At 44.5% G+C, this 14,370-nt stretch overlaps 1 protein-coding gene across 7 annotated transcripts in view; it reads left to right on the forward strand.

Annotated features, from left to right (window-relative positions):
• Positions 1 to 14,370, forward strand: part of SLC4A11 (solute carrier family 4 member 11) — a 283,124-nt gene that overhangs the window by 217,959 nt on the left and 50,795 nt on the right. For all 7 annotated transcript variants that reach the window (XM_082263398.1, XM_082263400.1, XM_082263403.1 and 4 more), the window contains 2 exons: positions 797 to 929; positions 11,139 to 11,212. In XM_082263398.1, the coding sequence (XP_082119524.1) occupies positions 797 to 929; positions 11,139 to 11,212 (207 nt within the window). The remainder of the gene's footprint in view (positions 1 to 796; positions 930 to 11,138; positions 11,213 to 14,370) is intronic.

Below are 14,370 nucleotides of genomic sequence, written 5' to 3' on the forward strand. Positions count from 1 at the left end.
GTGAGGGGGTGTACTCACTTTTGTGAGATACTGTACACATCTGTTGCCTTCTAAAGTGTTATCATTCCGGCCCAGTTCGGTTTCTGTGGGGACTCCCCCCTCCAATTCATTATGGTGATAATGCAGACCCATTACTGGTAAGAATTCTCTTCACTAGAGATAGGAGTTTAGAAGGTGACTTAAAGCCTAGATGCAGCCAAAGTCACAAACTGAATAATCAGCACAAAGAACATAATCAACAGTCAGGATGTGTCCCTTGTGCTGATTCCTCTTCTGTTAGTGAAAATCTTCTGTGTCCCCCTCCCCCCCTCCCCTGCCACCACTATCTTCCAGTGCAACGGGGGTAATACAACTAACAGGTTTTCACAGGCTGTCATCAACAGAGCCTGATTAAGCTCTCCCTATCTGCCCAACTGCTCCATTCATAGAGGCCATAGTACAGCTTTATGGGTGGGGTGGGGGGGGGGGGGGTGAGCGGAGCGATCAATCATCCACCTGTTCTCTATTCATAGATCCTGTGTTATACAAGCTACAGTACTGCTTTTATAGGGGGGGGATTTGGGATTTTCACTGACCGAGGTGGAAGCAACCCAAGGGATGCAGACTGTAAGTTATGTCCCTTGTGCTGTTTTTTTGGCTGAACTTAGACTTTGGGAAAAACTGAAATACTGTTTCTTGGGTTGAATTGGAATGTGATATGTAGCCAGTGTTCCTTTGTTAGCTTTGAAATGCATGTTTTATAAAAATGTGGGAAGATGATCATGGAGAGTGTCTAACCTCTGCTGTCTTATAACAGTTATCCGAGGAATCTGTGATGACTACAATCTGGACTTTAAGGCTTTCTATGCTTGGACGGGTCTTTGGAACAGCTGCTTCCTCATCATATACTCCCTCTTCAACTGTAGCCTGCTGATGAAGCTGTTCAAGAGGTGAGTCTCTTTACACACTGTTCATATAATTATTATATGATTAATATAATTATCAGGTCTTGACAGACCTCCCCACCAAGCTGTTTAATGTTACCAGATCAATTCCTAAAAGCCGTGCAATGCTTTGCTAGGGGGTCAGTTTTGCTGCAGCATGATCGGAGTGTGACATTGCTGTATTATCAGACCTGTTCAACTGGATGTTTTCTGTAATTTTAGGATTTTTTTTACTAATTCATGGAGCTTTTTCAGTTCCTTGGGAATATGGATTAATATTTATAGCCGCACGGGTAGCTCAGCTGCCTTAAAGTGTTTGAAAGCTGGCCAAAAATTATTTTTTGACTCGTGCACTATAAAAATAAAATAAATCCACGCTCATGAAGTGTGTCCCATTTGTTTAGGAAACATTGGTATGTATAACTCGAACTTTCACTCTTACCCGTGCAGTGCGATGAACACTGGACGTCCAGTACTGAGATTTCAGCTGGAGTACTTGGATCATGATGGGTTGCACTTACCATTTCCATTCAGTAAATATCTTGCATTCTTTTAAATCAGTAGTCTCCAGTCTGAAGCCTGGGGGCCAGGGATGGCTCTTTGCTTGCTTTTTTTTTTCCAGCCCTTGGGACATTAACCTCTCACTAACATTACCAATGGGGCACTATTCCTGCCACTGATGCCAACTGTGGGGTACTATTCCTCCCACTGTACAGGGGTGAGTAAAAGTACATAACACTGCAGCTTAAACACATGGGCCACACATCATTACGGTAGTATGCATTTATTATTCATAACCTTGCAGATGTCAAAAAGTAGTATTTGGCCTGAGTTCAGCCCCTTACACACGGGACAGGCTCAGTTAGAAGCCACCTGCTCAGTGGGGAATCTGTTCCCTGCTGAGCAGGTGGATGGCCTGTCAGTGTCCGCTCCGCTTATGCAGAGAGGACACATGCACAGGCCGCTCACCTCTATGGGTGGTCGGAAAACCGAATGCCATCCAATCTGCCACATGAATGGGGAACGTCTGTTTTTAGCGGATCGGATTTCTGCGGGTGTCAAAAGGACACATGTCCTATGACCTTTGCCGCTCCATAGGGGAGACTGGAGGGTTCGATTGGGTCCGTCTGAAAAACTGACAGGCGGATTTGATCGGACCCTCCAGGCTCCTCCTATGGAGCGGCAGGTTAAAGGGTCCCTTAAATAAATCTGTGGCTTATCTCTGGTCAGCAAAGTTTTTACAAATTCTTCGCAAGCAGTTAATGAGCTTTAAAAAGGTCCTCCATGATGTCTCTTATGTGCAGGCAGTGTGGAGTAATTATTTCTCGAAGGTTACATGCAAAGCAGTGAAGCCATTCAAATTGGGTCCTGCTCTCCCTCTCCCTGAGCTCTGTTGTGGAGGGCTTTCTATAAAATCTATATTCGAAGGCTGGAAGAATGCCTTCTACAAGACTAGAAGGGGGTGCAGAATAACTAAGAGTTATGGGCCATACACACTACAAGATTTTCTGAAGACTTTTTTCTTTAGATTTACCAAAACCATATAATATGAGGTCAAACCTAAACACTTTCAATTTGTATGCAATCTGGCAGGCCCTTGCACTACATAGAAAAGGTAAATCTGAAGGAAATCTACCAACAAAAGTTAGATAGTGTGTATCCAGCTTAAGTGAAACTGTTTTCTGCATTTAACATTTGAGGATTTTTTACTGCACATTCCCTTTAGCTATAGAGGACAGTACTGGTTTGTATTAAAGCTTAATTACTGCGTATTAAGATTTTTTTTAAATATTTGAATGCCCATAGCCTAGACACAGTTGAAACCAAACTTTATGATGTCATGAAATGTTTAAGTAAAATGTTGATTGTCCATGAATTTAGGAAGCCACTAGGATGAGTGGTGAAAAGTCTTTAACATTGCAGAACAAGTCTAGTTGAATGTGACCAACTACTACTAGCTATTCTATGACCTTGATGAATTAAATACTATCCAATAAAAATTAAGTGGAGCTGCGCTGATCAAAGAAAAAGTATTAAAATGTGCCAGTGTGCTGGTAATTTGTACGTGAAGAAAGAATAAAAAAAATCCAAAACTACATATATGTGCACCATTAAATGACAAAAGTGGTATACTGATAAAAACAAATGGATTACTTGTGTGTGGTGAAGGAATCAAAAAAGTGAGTACAAAACCATATATATATATATATATATATATATATATATATATATATATATATATATATATATATATATATATATATATATATATATATATATATATATATATATATATATATATATATATATATATATATATATATATATATATATATATATATATATATATATATATATATATATATAATATTTCTCTGTCGCTCATTGACAGACGCAGTCCTCTTGATTAATAACACATTGGGTTATACTGCCCTCTACAGGAGTAGGACACTAGACGGAAGGAAAACATTCTGGCCACACCTTAGGGGCAGTCCCAGAGGGTATATCCTCTCTCTCTCTGCTACAGGAAGTCAGTTTTTTCTGTCTAGTTAGGAGTAAGGACCTAAGTTCCTTGCTGGGATCCTTGGTCCTGGCAAGATTTTTTTTTTAGAAAGACTTTTTTAATAGACAACTTTTTTTCTCCAGTTGTTCCTGTGAGATCTTCAAGCAAGTGCGCTGAACTGGGCGACGGGCTGGATGTTGAGATCCAGTGGTCACCCCAGTCAGCCTGCGAGCGCATGCAGGCCCTAGCTCCGCGCTGGGTCGGCCGCGACATAGTCCCACTGGACGGGGACTGACCCTGCGAGTTAAACTTGCCTGGACTCCAACGACCAGTTGGAAACTGAGTCACGGCATCCGTATTGGTCGACAGCCCCCCCACTTCGGTGGAGAGGGGTTCTGTCAAGAGTTGGTGCCCGCCTGGTTCCGGTATGGTGAGTAGAATGTTCCCCCTCTCCCCCTGACGGGTTTGTTGGTGAACGCGGGCCCCTCCCTGGGATGGTCGGACGCTCAGGATCCTGGGTCTCCTCTCTATCCTATAACAGGTCACAGATCCCCCAATTGAGTGTGATTGTGTGAATAAAAGTCCAGGAGGCTTGGTTTGGGAGCTGACTATCTAAAGTCACTGTATAGTGGGCACTGTTAAGGGACTATGACTAAGGTCAGTGGCAATACTGTGATGATGGCCATATACAAAGAGCATCCTACCTGATAAGATTGCAAGACAGGCCGATGCCTGCCTGGACTACCGCCATCCTCCCGCAGGCCGCCATCCTCCTGCACCATCCTCCCACAGGCTCCCGCAGGCCGCATAGGTCGTTCACAGGCCGCTGCCATCTTCCACAGGCCGCCGCCATTTTCCCGCAGGTCGCGCGGGGCCGCCATCTTGGCGTAGCCTCGTGTCTCCAGCATGGGGGTGGCCATTTTGAAGATGACCAGCCACCTCGTGGAGAGACATGGGAGGCACCGGAAGGCGTGTAAAGGGGCGGAGCCGCCTCCTTTACCCGGGAAGAAGGGCCAAAGACTTCCTGTCTGTAACAGGACAGCGCTGAGGCAGGTTGATAGAAAACTTCTGTGCATCAGGTGGTGAGCCTTGGGGTCTCTCTCTCTCTGTGGGGTCCAAAAAAGCAGGTAACACTGAGGGGCGCTGTTGCGCTGGGGGATTACAAAGAAAAAAAAAAGTTTTTTTTTTTTTTTTTTTTTTTTTTTTTTTTTTTTACTTGGCAATTTTTGTCGCTGGCAAGTGTCTTGTATAATCATGGACCCTGCCACACATGTATCCCCACCTGATCCCCTCGAGGTGGCCGCAGGACCCTCCAGTACCCCACTTGTGATTGATGCATTATCAACAGTTTTGGAGTATTTGGTATCCCGGGTGGAGGTGGCCTGTCAGGGACGGGGGTCAAGAAAGCGACCCCCGCCTACCCCTATTTCATCTGATACTTCAGATTTGGATTCTGAGCCGGTCACTGCAGCTGCAGGTCCCTCTTCTGGGGCTGCGGTCTCAGGTAATGTCTCCTCAGACAGTGAGGAGGACGTTCCTGCCTCCGCCATAGCACAAGAAGAAGCGTTGGTGGACGCACTAGTTGTGTCTGTCCGGGAAACCTTAAGGCTTGAGGTTATACCGGCAGAGGTAACCGAGATGGAAATCCCTTTCGGTACTAGTAAACGTGCCAAAATGGCGAAGGTTTTTCCTTTACCCAAATGTTTTGGCAATAAGATTAAAGAGGAATGGGATCATCCGAAACGAGCTCTGGCTGTTTCCAGATGCATTGCTAGGCGCTATCCGTTTGAGGAATCCCTCATTAAGAAATGGACGGTACCACCAGTGGTGGACCCACCGATTTCCAGACTAAATAAGACTTCTGTTATCCCGTTGGAGGATGCTCCGTCCTTTAACGATCCGGTGGATCGAAAGGTAGAAGCGGAGTCCCGCACCATTTTTTCCCTGATGGGGGTCAACCTTTAGGCCAGTGGTTGCTATTGGTTTAGTTTCACAAACATTAACAGAATGGGCCAAATTGTTACGCCGTGACTTAAAGGGGAGAAGTATCCCCCCGGCAGCATCTGATTTGATGGAGCAAATTATACAAGGACTACAGTTCATCTGTGACGCCACCCTGGATGCCACTCCCCTGTTAGGGCATTTATTTGTTTATTGTGGTTGAAGTGCTGGTCGGCGGATCTAGGTTCCAAGAAAACTTTTGACTAATCTCCCTTTTCAGGGGGATCGCCGTTTGGGGCCACCTTAGATGAGATTATAAAGGATGTCACTGGGGGAAAGAGCACTTTTTTGCCACAGACTGCTAAGGGCAAAGGACCTCGCAGCAGGCGAGGACCTTCCTTTACCGCTCATAAAAGGTTTGTTCGCTCCGCTGGGTCGAGCGAGAAGGGCAAAAGTCCGGCTCAGCCAAACCTGAAGATAAAACCAATACAGCCTGAAGGTACGCCCCCACCCATCTCTGGGGTGGGGGGACATCTTCACCGGTTTCCAGATCCATGACCTTCCTGAATCCCGGACAAAGGGGTTCAGGAGGCAGAACTGGCCGCATTATCTTGTCGTTCCCCATATCTGGTGGTTCATAGGGATAAGGTGGTTCTTCGTCCGAATCCATCCTTCCTTCCTAAGGTGGTTTCAGAGTTTCATCTGAATGAAGACATTGTATTGCCTTCCCTGTGTCCTAAGCCCAGCCATCATCGGGAGTTTGCATTACACTCCTTTGGATGTGGTTCGGGCAATCAGGGTATACCTGAAGACTACGGACCCGTTTCGTGAAACGGATTCACTTTTTGTGATCACGGATGGCCCCAAAAAGGGGTTGCCTGCTTCTGCCGCGACTATCTCCAAATGGATCAGACAGACGGTGGTGCAGGCTTATTCTATTAAGGGTCGGGATCCTCCGTTCCCTGTCAAGGCGCACTCCACTCGGGCGCTTGGTGCTTCCTGGGCCTTCCGCCATCAGGCGTCAGTGGTCCAGGTATGCAAGGCGGCTACCTGGTCGTCGGTTCATACCTTTACAAAATTTTATAAAGTTGATGTTATGGCATCGTCGGATGCCTCTTTTGGCCGCAAGGTTCTGCAGGCCGCAATTTGAGGAGACCAGTGGTCTACCTCAAGGGTTTTTTTCCGTTGGATTTTCAGTTGAGTCTCATTATTTGATTTAAATTAGCCTTTAAGATTTCTAGTCGGCATCGGTTGGGCCTTCTAGATTTGAATTTTTCTGTTATCCCACCTCTCATTTGTGGCACTGCTTTGGGACGTCCCAATGTGTTATTAATCAAGAGGACTGCGTCTGTCAATGAGAGACAGAGAAAAATGGATTTTTGTGAAATCTTACCGTAAAATCATTTTCTCTTAAGCTCATTGACAGACGCAGTACCCGCCCCTCGGTTTTTTGAGTGGGGTTTGGTTAAATTCTCTGACACTGCTTTGTGACATAACTGACTTCCTGTAGCAGAGAGAGAGGATATACCCTCTGGGACTGCCCCTAAGGTGTGGCCAGAACGTTTTCCTTCCGTCTAGTGTCCTACTCCTGTAGAGGGCAGTATAACCCAATGTGTTATTAATCAAGAGGACTGCGTCTGTCAATGAGCTTAAGAGAAAAGGATTTTACGGTAAGATTTTACAAAAAAATATATATATATATATATGTGTGTGTGTATGAAATGAATGAGTGACGAAAGTGATATACACTGTGACAGCGTGACCATAAATGAACAATCAAGTCCGATGCTATAGAGTGAGTCAGTGCAGTCTTTCCATAAAAATCAAGCAAAGTGAATAATGTGATAAATTCCAGATCTTGTGACAATGATGCACTCAATATTTCTGAAGGAGTGAATATAAATCCCAGCGCCAGATGGTAAGCAGACACAGGGGAAACACTTCTGGGTTCTCTACACCCTTACCTTACTGCTGTAAGGTAACCGCATGTAGTAAAATCCTCGTACGGTTCAGAAGCAATCTTTAGGCGTTATCTCTGGCTTAGATTAAGCAGCATATAGGAAGAGCGACACTCCATATGGTGTAGTATGTATTAATACATTTATTGGATAAAAAAAAAAAATCAATAAACTCACATTTCTATAAACAGTCGGCTTCTCAACAAACAGATGTCCTCCGATGAATCTGCCGGCCGCACTTCCGGGTTTACCTATCTCTTACGTCCTGGCGCTTATCGCCACAGCCACGTGACTTCCCCAGGGGAGTACCCAGAAGTGTTTCCCTGCGTCTGCTTACCATCTGGTGCAGGGATTTATACAACTCACTCCTTCAGAAATATTGAGTGCATCATTGTCACAAGATCTGGAATTTATCACATTATTCACTTTGCTTGATTTTTATGGAAAGAGTGCACTGACTCACTCTATAGCATTGGACTTGATTGTTCATTTATGGTCAAACTGTCAGTGTATATCACTTCTGTCACTCATTCATTTGATAGAGCACATATATATGGTTTTGTTTTTGTACTCCCCTTTTTGATTCCTTCTATACACACAAGTAAACCATTTGTTATCAATATACCACTTTTGTCATTCAATGGTGCACATATATATGGTTTTGGATTTTTTTTATTCTTTCTTCACGTACAAATTACCAGCACATGGGCACATTTTTTATATTTTTTTCTTTGATCAGCGCAGCTCCACTTCAATTTTATTGGATAGTATTTTTTCAGTTTCGGTAAGGCTGATTTGGCAGTTGCAGCTATCACCTGGCTTTTTTCTAGATAGCGCAAGGGTCATTTTCTTTGAATCCTTGATGAATTAAAACCTTGGCAGGCATTGCTGTTACTAAAGGTGCCAACACATGGTTCCCTGCATTCGATGGGAAAGCTGACCCGTATGTTGTCATTTGTCAGACGTGTTCAGTTGACTTTCTTTTTCTGAAGTTGAATTGAAAAGAAAAAGGATGGGTTTTAGAGTGTAGTATATTATGTAGGACTTGGAATGGCCCAGTCAAAGTCCAGACCTAAAGGGCCATACACACTATTAGATTTTCTAAAGACTTTTTCCTTTAGACTTACCAAAACCATATAATATGAGGTCAAACCTAAACACTTTCAATTTGTATCCAATCTGGCAGGCCCTTGCACTACATAGAAAAGGTAAATCTGAAGGAAATCTAACCACAAAAGTTGGATAGTGCGTATTCAGCTTTAATCTAAGTGAGAAAATGTGGCAAGACATGAAAATTGCTGTTCACAGACGCTCTCCATCCAATCTGACAGAGCTTGAGCTATTTTGCAAGGAAGAATGGGCAAAAATTTCACTCTGGATCAGGGGTCTTCAAACTACGGCCCTCCAGCTGCTGCGGAATCACACATCCCATGAGGCATTGTAAAACTCATCAGACATGACTAGGCATGATGGAAATTGTAGTTCCTGAACAACTAGAGGGCCATAGTTTGAAGATCCCTGATCTAGATGTGCAAAGCTGGTAGAGACATCCCCAAAGAAGACTTGCAGCTGAAATTGCAGGGAAAGGCGGTTCTACAAACTATTGGGGGGGGGGGGGAAATACAAATGCACTTTTCACATATTTATTTGTAAAAAGTTTTGAAAACCATTTATCATTTTCCTTCCACTTCAGAATTGTGTGCCACTTTGTGTTGGTCTATCACAGTGATGGCTAACCTTTTTGAGCCTGAGTGCCCAAACTGCAACACAAAACCAACGTATTTATTTTGAAGTGCCAACACTGAACTAAACCTGCCAGCAGCTCTGTACAGAGGATGGGACTGATCATCCCTCTGAATGAGCACAAAGGAACTAAAAACTTATGATTCTGCCCAAAAAAAAAATCTTTTTGTGCTTTTTCAAGCGACGAAACACTCAGGTGTGGGTGGGGCCATTGACAGTAATGGTGTTTTTCATTATGAGTGTTGGTGCATTTCATGAATCAAGCAGTCAGTGTACTATGTATGTTGACCATGGGGCCCTACATCCAAGATGGAGATGGTAATTACCTGTTGGTAAAATTCTACTGATGTCCCAATGGTGTCCTCCAGGGCAAAGCAATGGGGATACAACCTGCCTGGGGACCTAAATATGGTGCTGAATGCCCGCGCACATGTGCGGCTCAGGGTAATACCACACATGCAGGGAGGCAGCTCTGGGACCAACCGTGCCTGGAGGGCATGGAGCCTCCCTGACAGTCCATGCGCTCCAAGTCCACTGGCGCACGTGCGTGGCTCTACCAGTCCACGAGCAGAACGCCCCAGAAGGGAGGCTCTATCTGGCACCGATGCCATCCGATGGGCCCCACACATGCCCCCCCCCCCCCGAGGTTCAGCTGGGGGGGGGGCGGTAGCGATCTGACAACTTAGCTCATGTGCCCACAGAGAGGGCTCTATGTGCCAACTGTGGCACGTGTGCCATAGACCAGTGATAGCGAACCTATCGCATAAAATCCCAATAATAGATTTAAGTTTTTGGTTGGAACATGATACAATGTGGAAAATTTCAAGGGGTATGAATACTTTTTCAAGGCACTGTACATTGATAACCACCATATACCGCCACAACAGGAATAGAAGAGAAATCTTCCAATGAGGACACTAGTTCCAGTGACCTGGGGAACCCCAAGATATTTCCTTAGTTTGCAGGGAATTCCTCACTTCCTGTTTTGGCTATGGAACAGGAAGTGATGGGAATTCTTCCCATTGGGACACAGTTGACAAAAAAAACCTGATGGGTTTATAACCCCCCCCCCTTACTCTAAATTATCTAAATTATAAAAAAAAATAATTCAAAGTTTTGCCTATAGTTCTGCTTGAAATCTCTTTTCCTGTTGGGAAATCCATATTTTTTTTTATAAATTTGGATTTAATAGAAAAATCAAACAGTAAAGGTGTTATAAACATCATTAACCCTTTAACACTGGCTGTATGCATATATGTGGCATCAGGATGCTGGTATTCAAAGGCCAAGTCCACCCTTTATAATAAAAATAACACGTGTACATACGTTTGTAGGAATAAAAAGTGCAGTCATTATTTTTTTAGTAAACCAGCCTGCAAAGCATTGCAACCCCATCATTGGATGGTGGGTATAATGCGAGGCTCCTGCAGACTCTTCCCCCAGCTCTGTGTCCGTAGGTATGGGCTTTCAGTTAGAGCTGAGGATAATGTCATTTGACTATGGGTGTGCTAGTTACCGTACTGCTTTTCCACTGAGAACTGCAATTCCCTCTGCCATGGTGGCAGACGGGACATGTAGTTCATTAACTTGCAGATCTGTGAATGAATGACATGGTTATGTCAGAACCTCTGCATGCTGTCCAAAGGGGTGGTCCAGGGGGTCAGTTTGACAGTGGGGGTCCCATTTTGTAACCATTTATCACTCTACCTTTTGCATCATGCTACACCAATATTTAAAGTTAATGTTGGGCTGCCACATACTGTATATATACAACTGGTGCCGCTGTTATGTGCAGAGTCACAGTGCCCCCAGCACTGCAATCGCGCTGTCACCAACAACTCTTGGTCACTGTGTACGATAAGGAGCCAGTGGAACTGGCTCTCAATCGCATGATTACGGTGACAGCCAATCACCTTGATCACACGACCTGGAAGCCCATGTGACACCTCCGGCATGCTGGACTTTCAAAGAGCTGGCTCCCACCTGCTGGAAATGTATAAAATCACCTAAATCTCAGTTTTTATTTATTTTTTTATTTTTTTGTTTAATTTTGTCTTTCTTTCTTTTCAGGTCCACAGAGGAAATCATAGCACTTTTTATATCTATTACATTTGTGCTGGATGCACTTAAAGGGATTATAAAAAGTAAGTGACTTGTACCTTGTGTTCATGTATCCTAGCATTTAGGTCCCTTCTTAGATCCACACCATGTCACACCAGCCTGGTAATAAATGGCAATATTAATAGTCAGAGCTCATCACTTTTTATACATGGGGAATTTTAATCTTAGTTGATCGTGGTATCATATGTGGGATGTACGGGGGGGGGGGGGGGGGGGTGTGAGGATTGAACTCGAAAGAACATTCTTAGACTGAAGTTTTATGAGGAGCTGACTGGCAGCAATGGGAGTCATATGAGCTGTTGAGTTTCTTGTTTCTTCTTTCAATCCTTGTTCTTTTTTTGGATTCTCGTTCTTTACACAATTCTGAAATTCCCCATAAACCAACTATGTGACTTCTTTTTTTTTTTTTTTTTTTTAAAGCCAGCTTTACATGGATCGAAATTTGGACAGTTCAGCAGGGACCAAGCGAATTTTGATCCATGTATGGGCAGGCTGGATGAACAACCAGTCTGTCAGATTTCCCCCCTTGATCAGTGTATTCTAATGGCAGGGAAAGTCTTAATGCTATCAGAATACATAGGCTTAGTGGGGAAGACAATCCCCCCACATCCCATGTGTGGCTGCGGGAATCTGGTCCTGGGCTGCTTTAAGCCGGCCATAGGTGGCCACGATTTGATCCATCTATGGGCAGGCTGGTTGCACTGAAGTTGATCCATCGATCAAGTTTAGTACAACCAGCCTGTTGGATTTTTTTTTTGCAAGCATTTACTGCTGGTGGCTACAGCAGCCAGCAGTAATCATCTGCCAGCAGGGAAGGTTCTTCGTCGGCATAACATGATAGCCCTGCGGGAGGGATTTCCCCATCAAACACGGTCAGGAAATCCACCCGTGGTGGAAGCAAAGAAAATTGCAGAACCTTTGGGTTGTCTTTAGACACACATTTGCCTGCTCTTCCGCTTTGCAATGCAGGTTAGGTAATTGCTTGAAATGTGAATAGTTATACACCAGCTATCCCTTTTTTTTTTTTTTGACTGGACACGAAAAAGTGTGCTCTTTGGCTTGTGTCTGAAGGTATTAGTGTTTCTGCTGTGTTGTGTCGCACACAAACCCTCCTCTGCTGTCCTCCCAAGCAGCAGTCTGAAAGGAAAACCTTTTGGAGAGTTTTTGATGAGTAATATGGTGCACCATCAGATATGTGGAAGGATGAAAGATGCAGCAGGAAGAGATGCATCCTTTGGAAAGCAGGAAGGGACGTTTTCTTTAGAAATTAGTCGCAGCCTATGTACCAAAGGACAGGCTTTTCTACTGGGGCTGTGGCTGCTTTCTAAAGAAACATGCTGTGAGTTTTTCTTTCATACCTATTGATTTCATGCATTTAGCATTAGGGATGCACCTATCCGGCACACACAAAGCAAGCGACTGCAAAGCCGCTGCTTCATGTGTGTGGTTCCTCCATTCACAGGCGGAGTGCATCTGATATCACTCCGCCTGCGAGCCGGACCTATACAGGAAGTAGCGGCTCCCATCCCATACTAGTACTGCACCTAGTAAGGGATGGCTGAGCCGTTACTCAGCAAAAACCGGATCGGCCCGTGGGACGGCTGAACTCTACCGATCTCCGATCCAGCTATTTTGTCTGGATCGGGGCCGATTTCCGATCCGAATATCGGATCGGTGCATCCCTATTTAGCATGTATTTAGCTGATTTAAACTGAAAGTTGAATTGGAAGAAGTCTCCCTTTCATTTTGTAATAATGTGCTCTGTTCCCTGGGGGCAAAGTTGCACTTGCCTAAGGCTAGCTGTGCGATCAGACAGGGCACCCCTACTCCCTCCTTCGTTGTCCAAGAACGCAGCGTGCAAGAAGGTGGCTGCTTTGACAGATGGCGCGTTTCTCCATCTCCAAGCACGTGCTTGTTAGCTTGGAACATTTTAGCTAACAAGCATCCTTTCTAAATTCCACTCCCCCCCCCCCCCTCTCCCCTTGGAGTTGCTGAAAAGTTCCATCTGGCAAAGCAACTGTCTCCTTGCCAGCTGTGTTGTTGGATGGTTGTAGAGGGAGGAGAGGTGCCCCGCCTGACCTCACAGCTGGCCTTCATTAGCAACTAGGAAGATGGGACAAAGCACTACATGCGCATTATTCCTTAGGGAACAGAACACAGAAATTCAAATTTGAAGTGAGAACTTTGTTGACAATAACGATGCACAGAAACACAATGGATGTTGTACTTTGAAAGTGACCTTCAGCACGGGAATGTCAACTAATAATGAGAAAATGAACCTACACTGTACAGCTGGAAAACTGATACAAAATGGACACAGTAGGGTCATAACTGAGCGTACACCTCACATTCATCCATCCATCCATCTTGTGTCGGTGGTGGTGGAGTGAGGAATGTTGACTTGGCACAAAATAGGTCCATAATACCAACTGGACATCGTTTGAATTCCACACCTTACCAAAATATTGTTGAGGATTTCTTTAGGACCAATATACAGTATGTGTAGGCAAATAAAAGTATATAGTGCAGGGGTCTGCAAACTTTGTAAGTAAAGGGTTAGTTTGCTGTCCTTGAGGCTTTGGGGGGGGGGGGGGGCAGACTGTGGCCAGTGGGAGTAAAAAATGCCCCAGAATCCGTGCCCCATCATTGGTTTTAATAGGAAAAATAGTGTCCCATTGTTGGTGTCTATATAAAGAATAGTGCCCTATTGATGGTGTCAGTAGGGAAAATGGTGCCCCATCATTGGTTTTTAATAGGAAAAATAGTGTCCCATTGTTGGTGTCTATATAAAGAATAGTGCCCCATTGATGGTGTCAGTAGGGAAAATGGTGCCCCATCATTGGTTTTTAATAGGAAAAATAGTGTCCCATTGTTGGGATCGATATAAAGAATAGTGCCCAGTGGTGTCAGTAGGGAAAATGGTGCCCCATCATTGGTGTCAGCTGTTAAAATGGTGTCCCAAGGGCCGGATAAGGCAAGCCAAAGGGCTACATCCAGCCCCCGGGCCGCAGTTTGGATACCACTGACCCAAAACAAGCAGCCTTTTCTGTCATAATCAGCAATGTTCATCAGCATCCACAGTAGGCAAATATAAATGCGTCAAAATTTTCCTGCAATTGAAATGAGGTAACTACAAACCTGGATCTACACCATATAAAATACCTATGTGTTTTCTGCAGCT

Source organism: Pelophylax lessonae (genome assembly GCF_965119305.1).
Source record: "Pelophylax lessonae genome assembly, chromosome: 1".
Classification (NCBI taxonomy): Eukaryota; Metazoa; Chordata; class Amphibia; order Anura; family Ranidae; genus Pelophylax; species Pelophylax lessonae.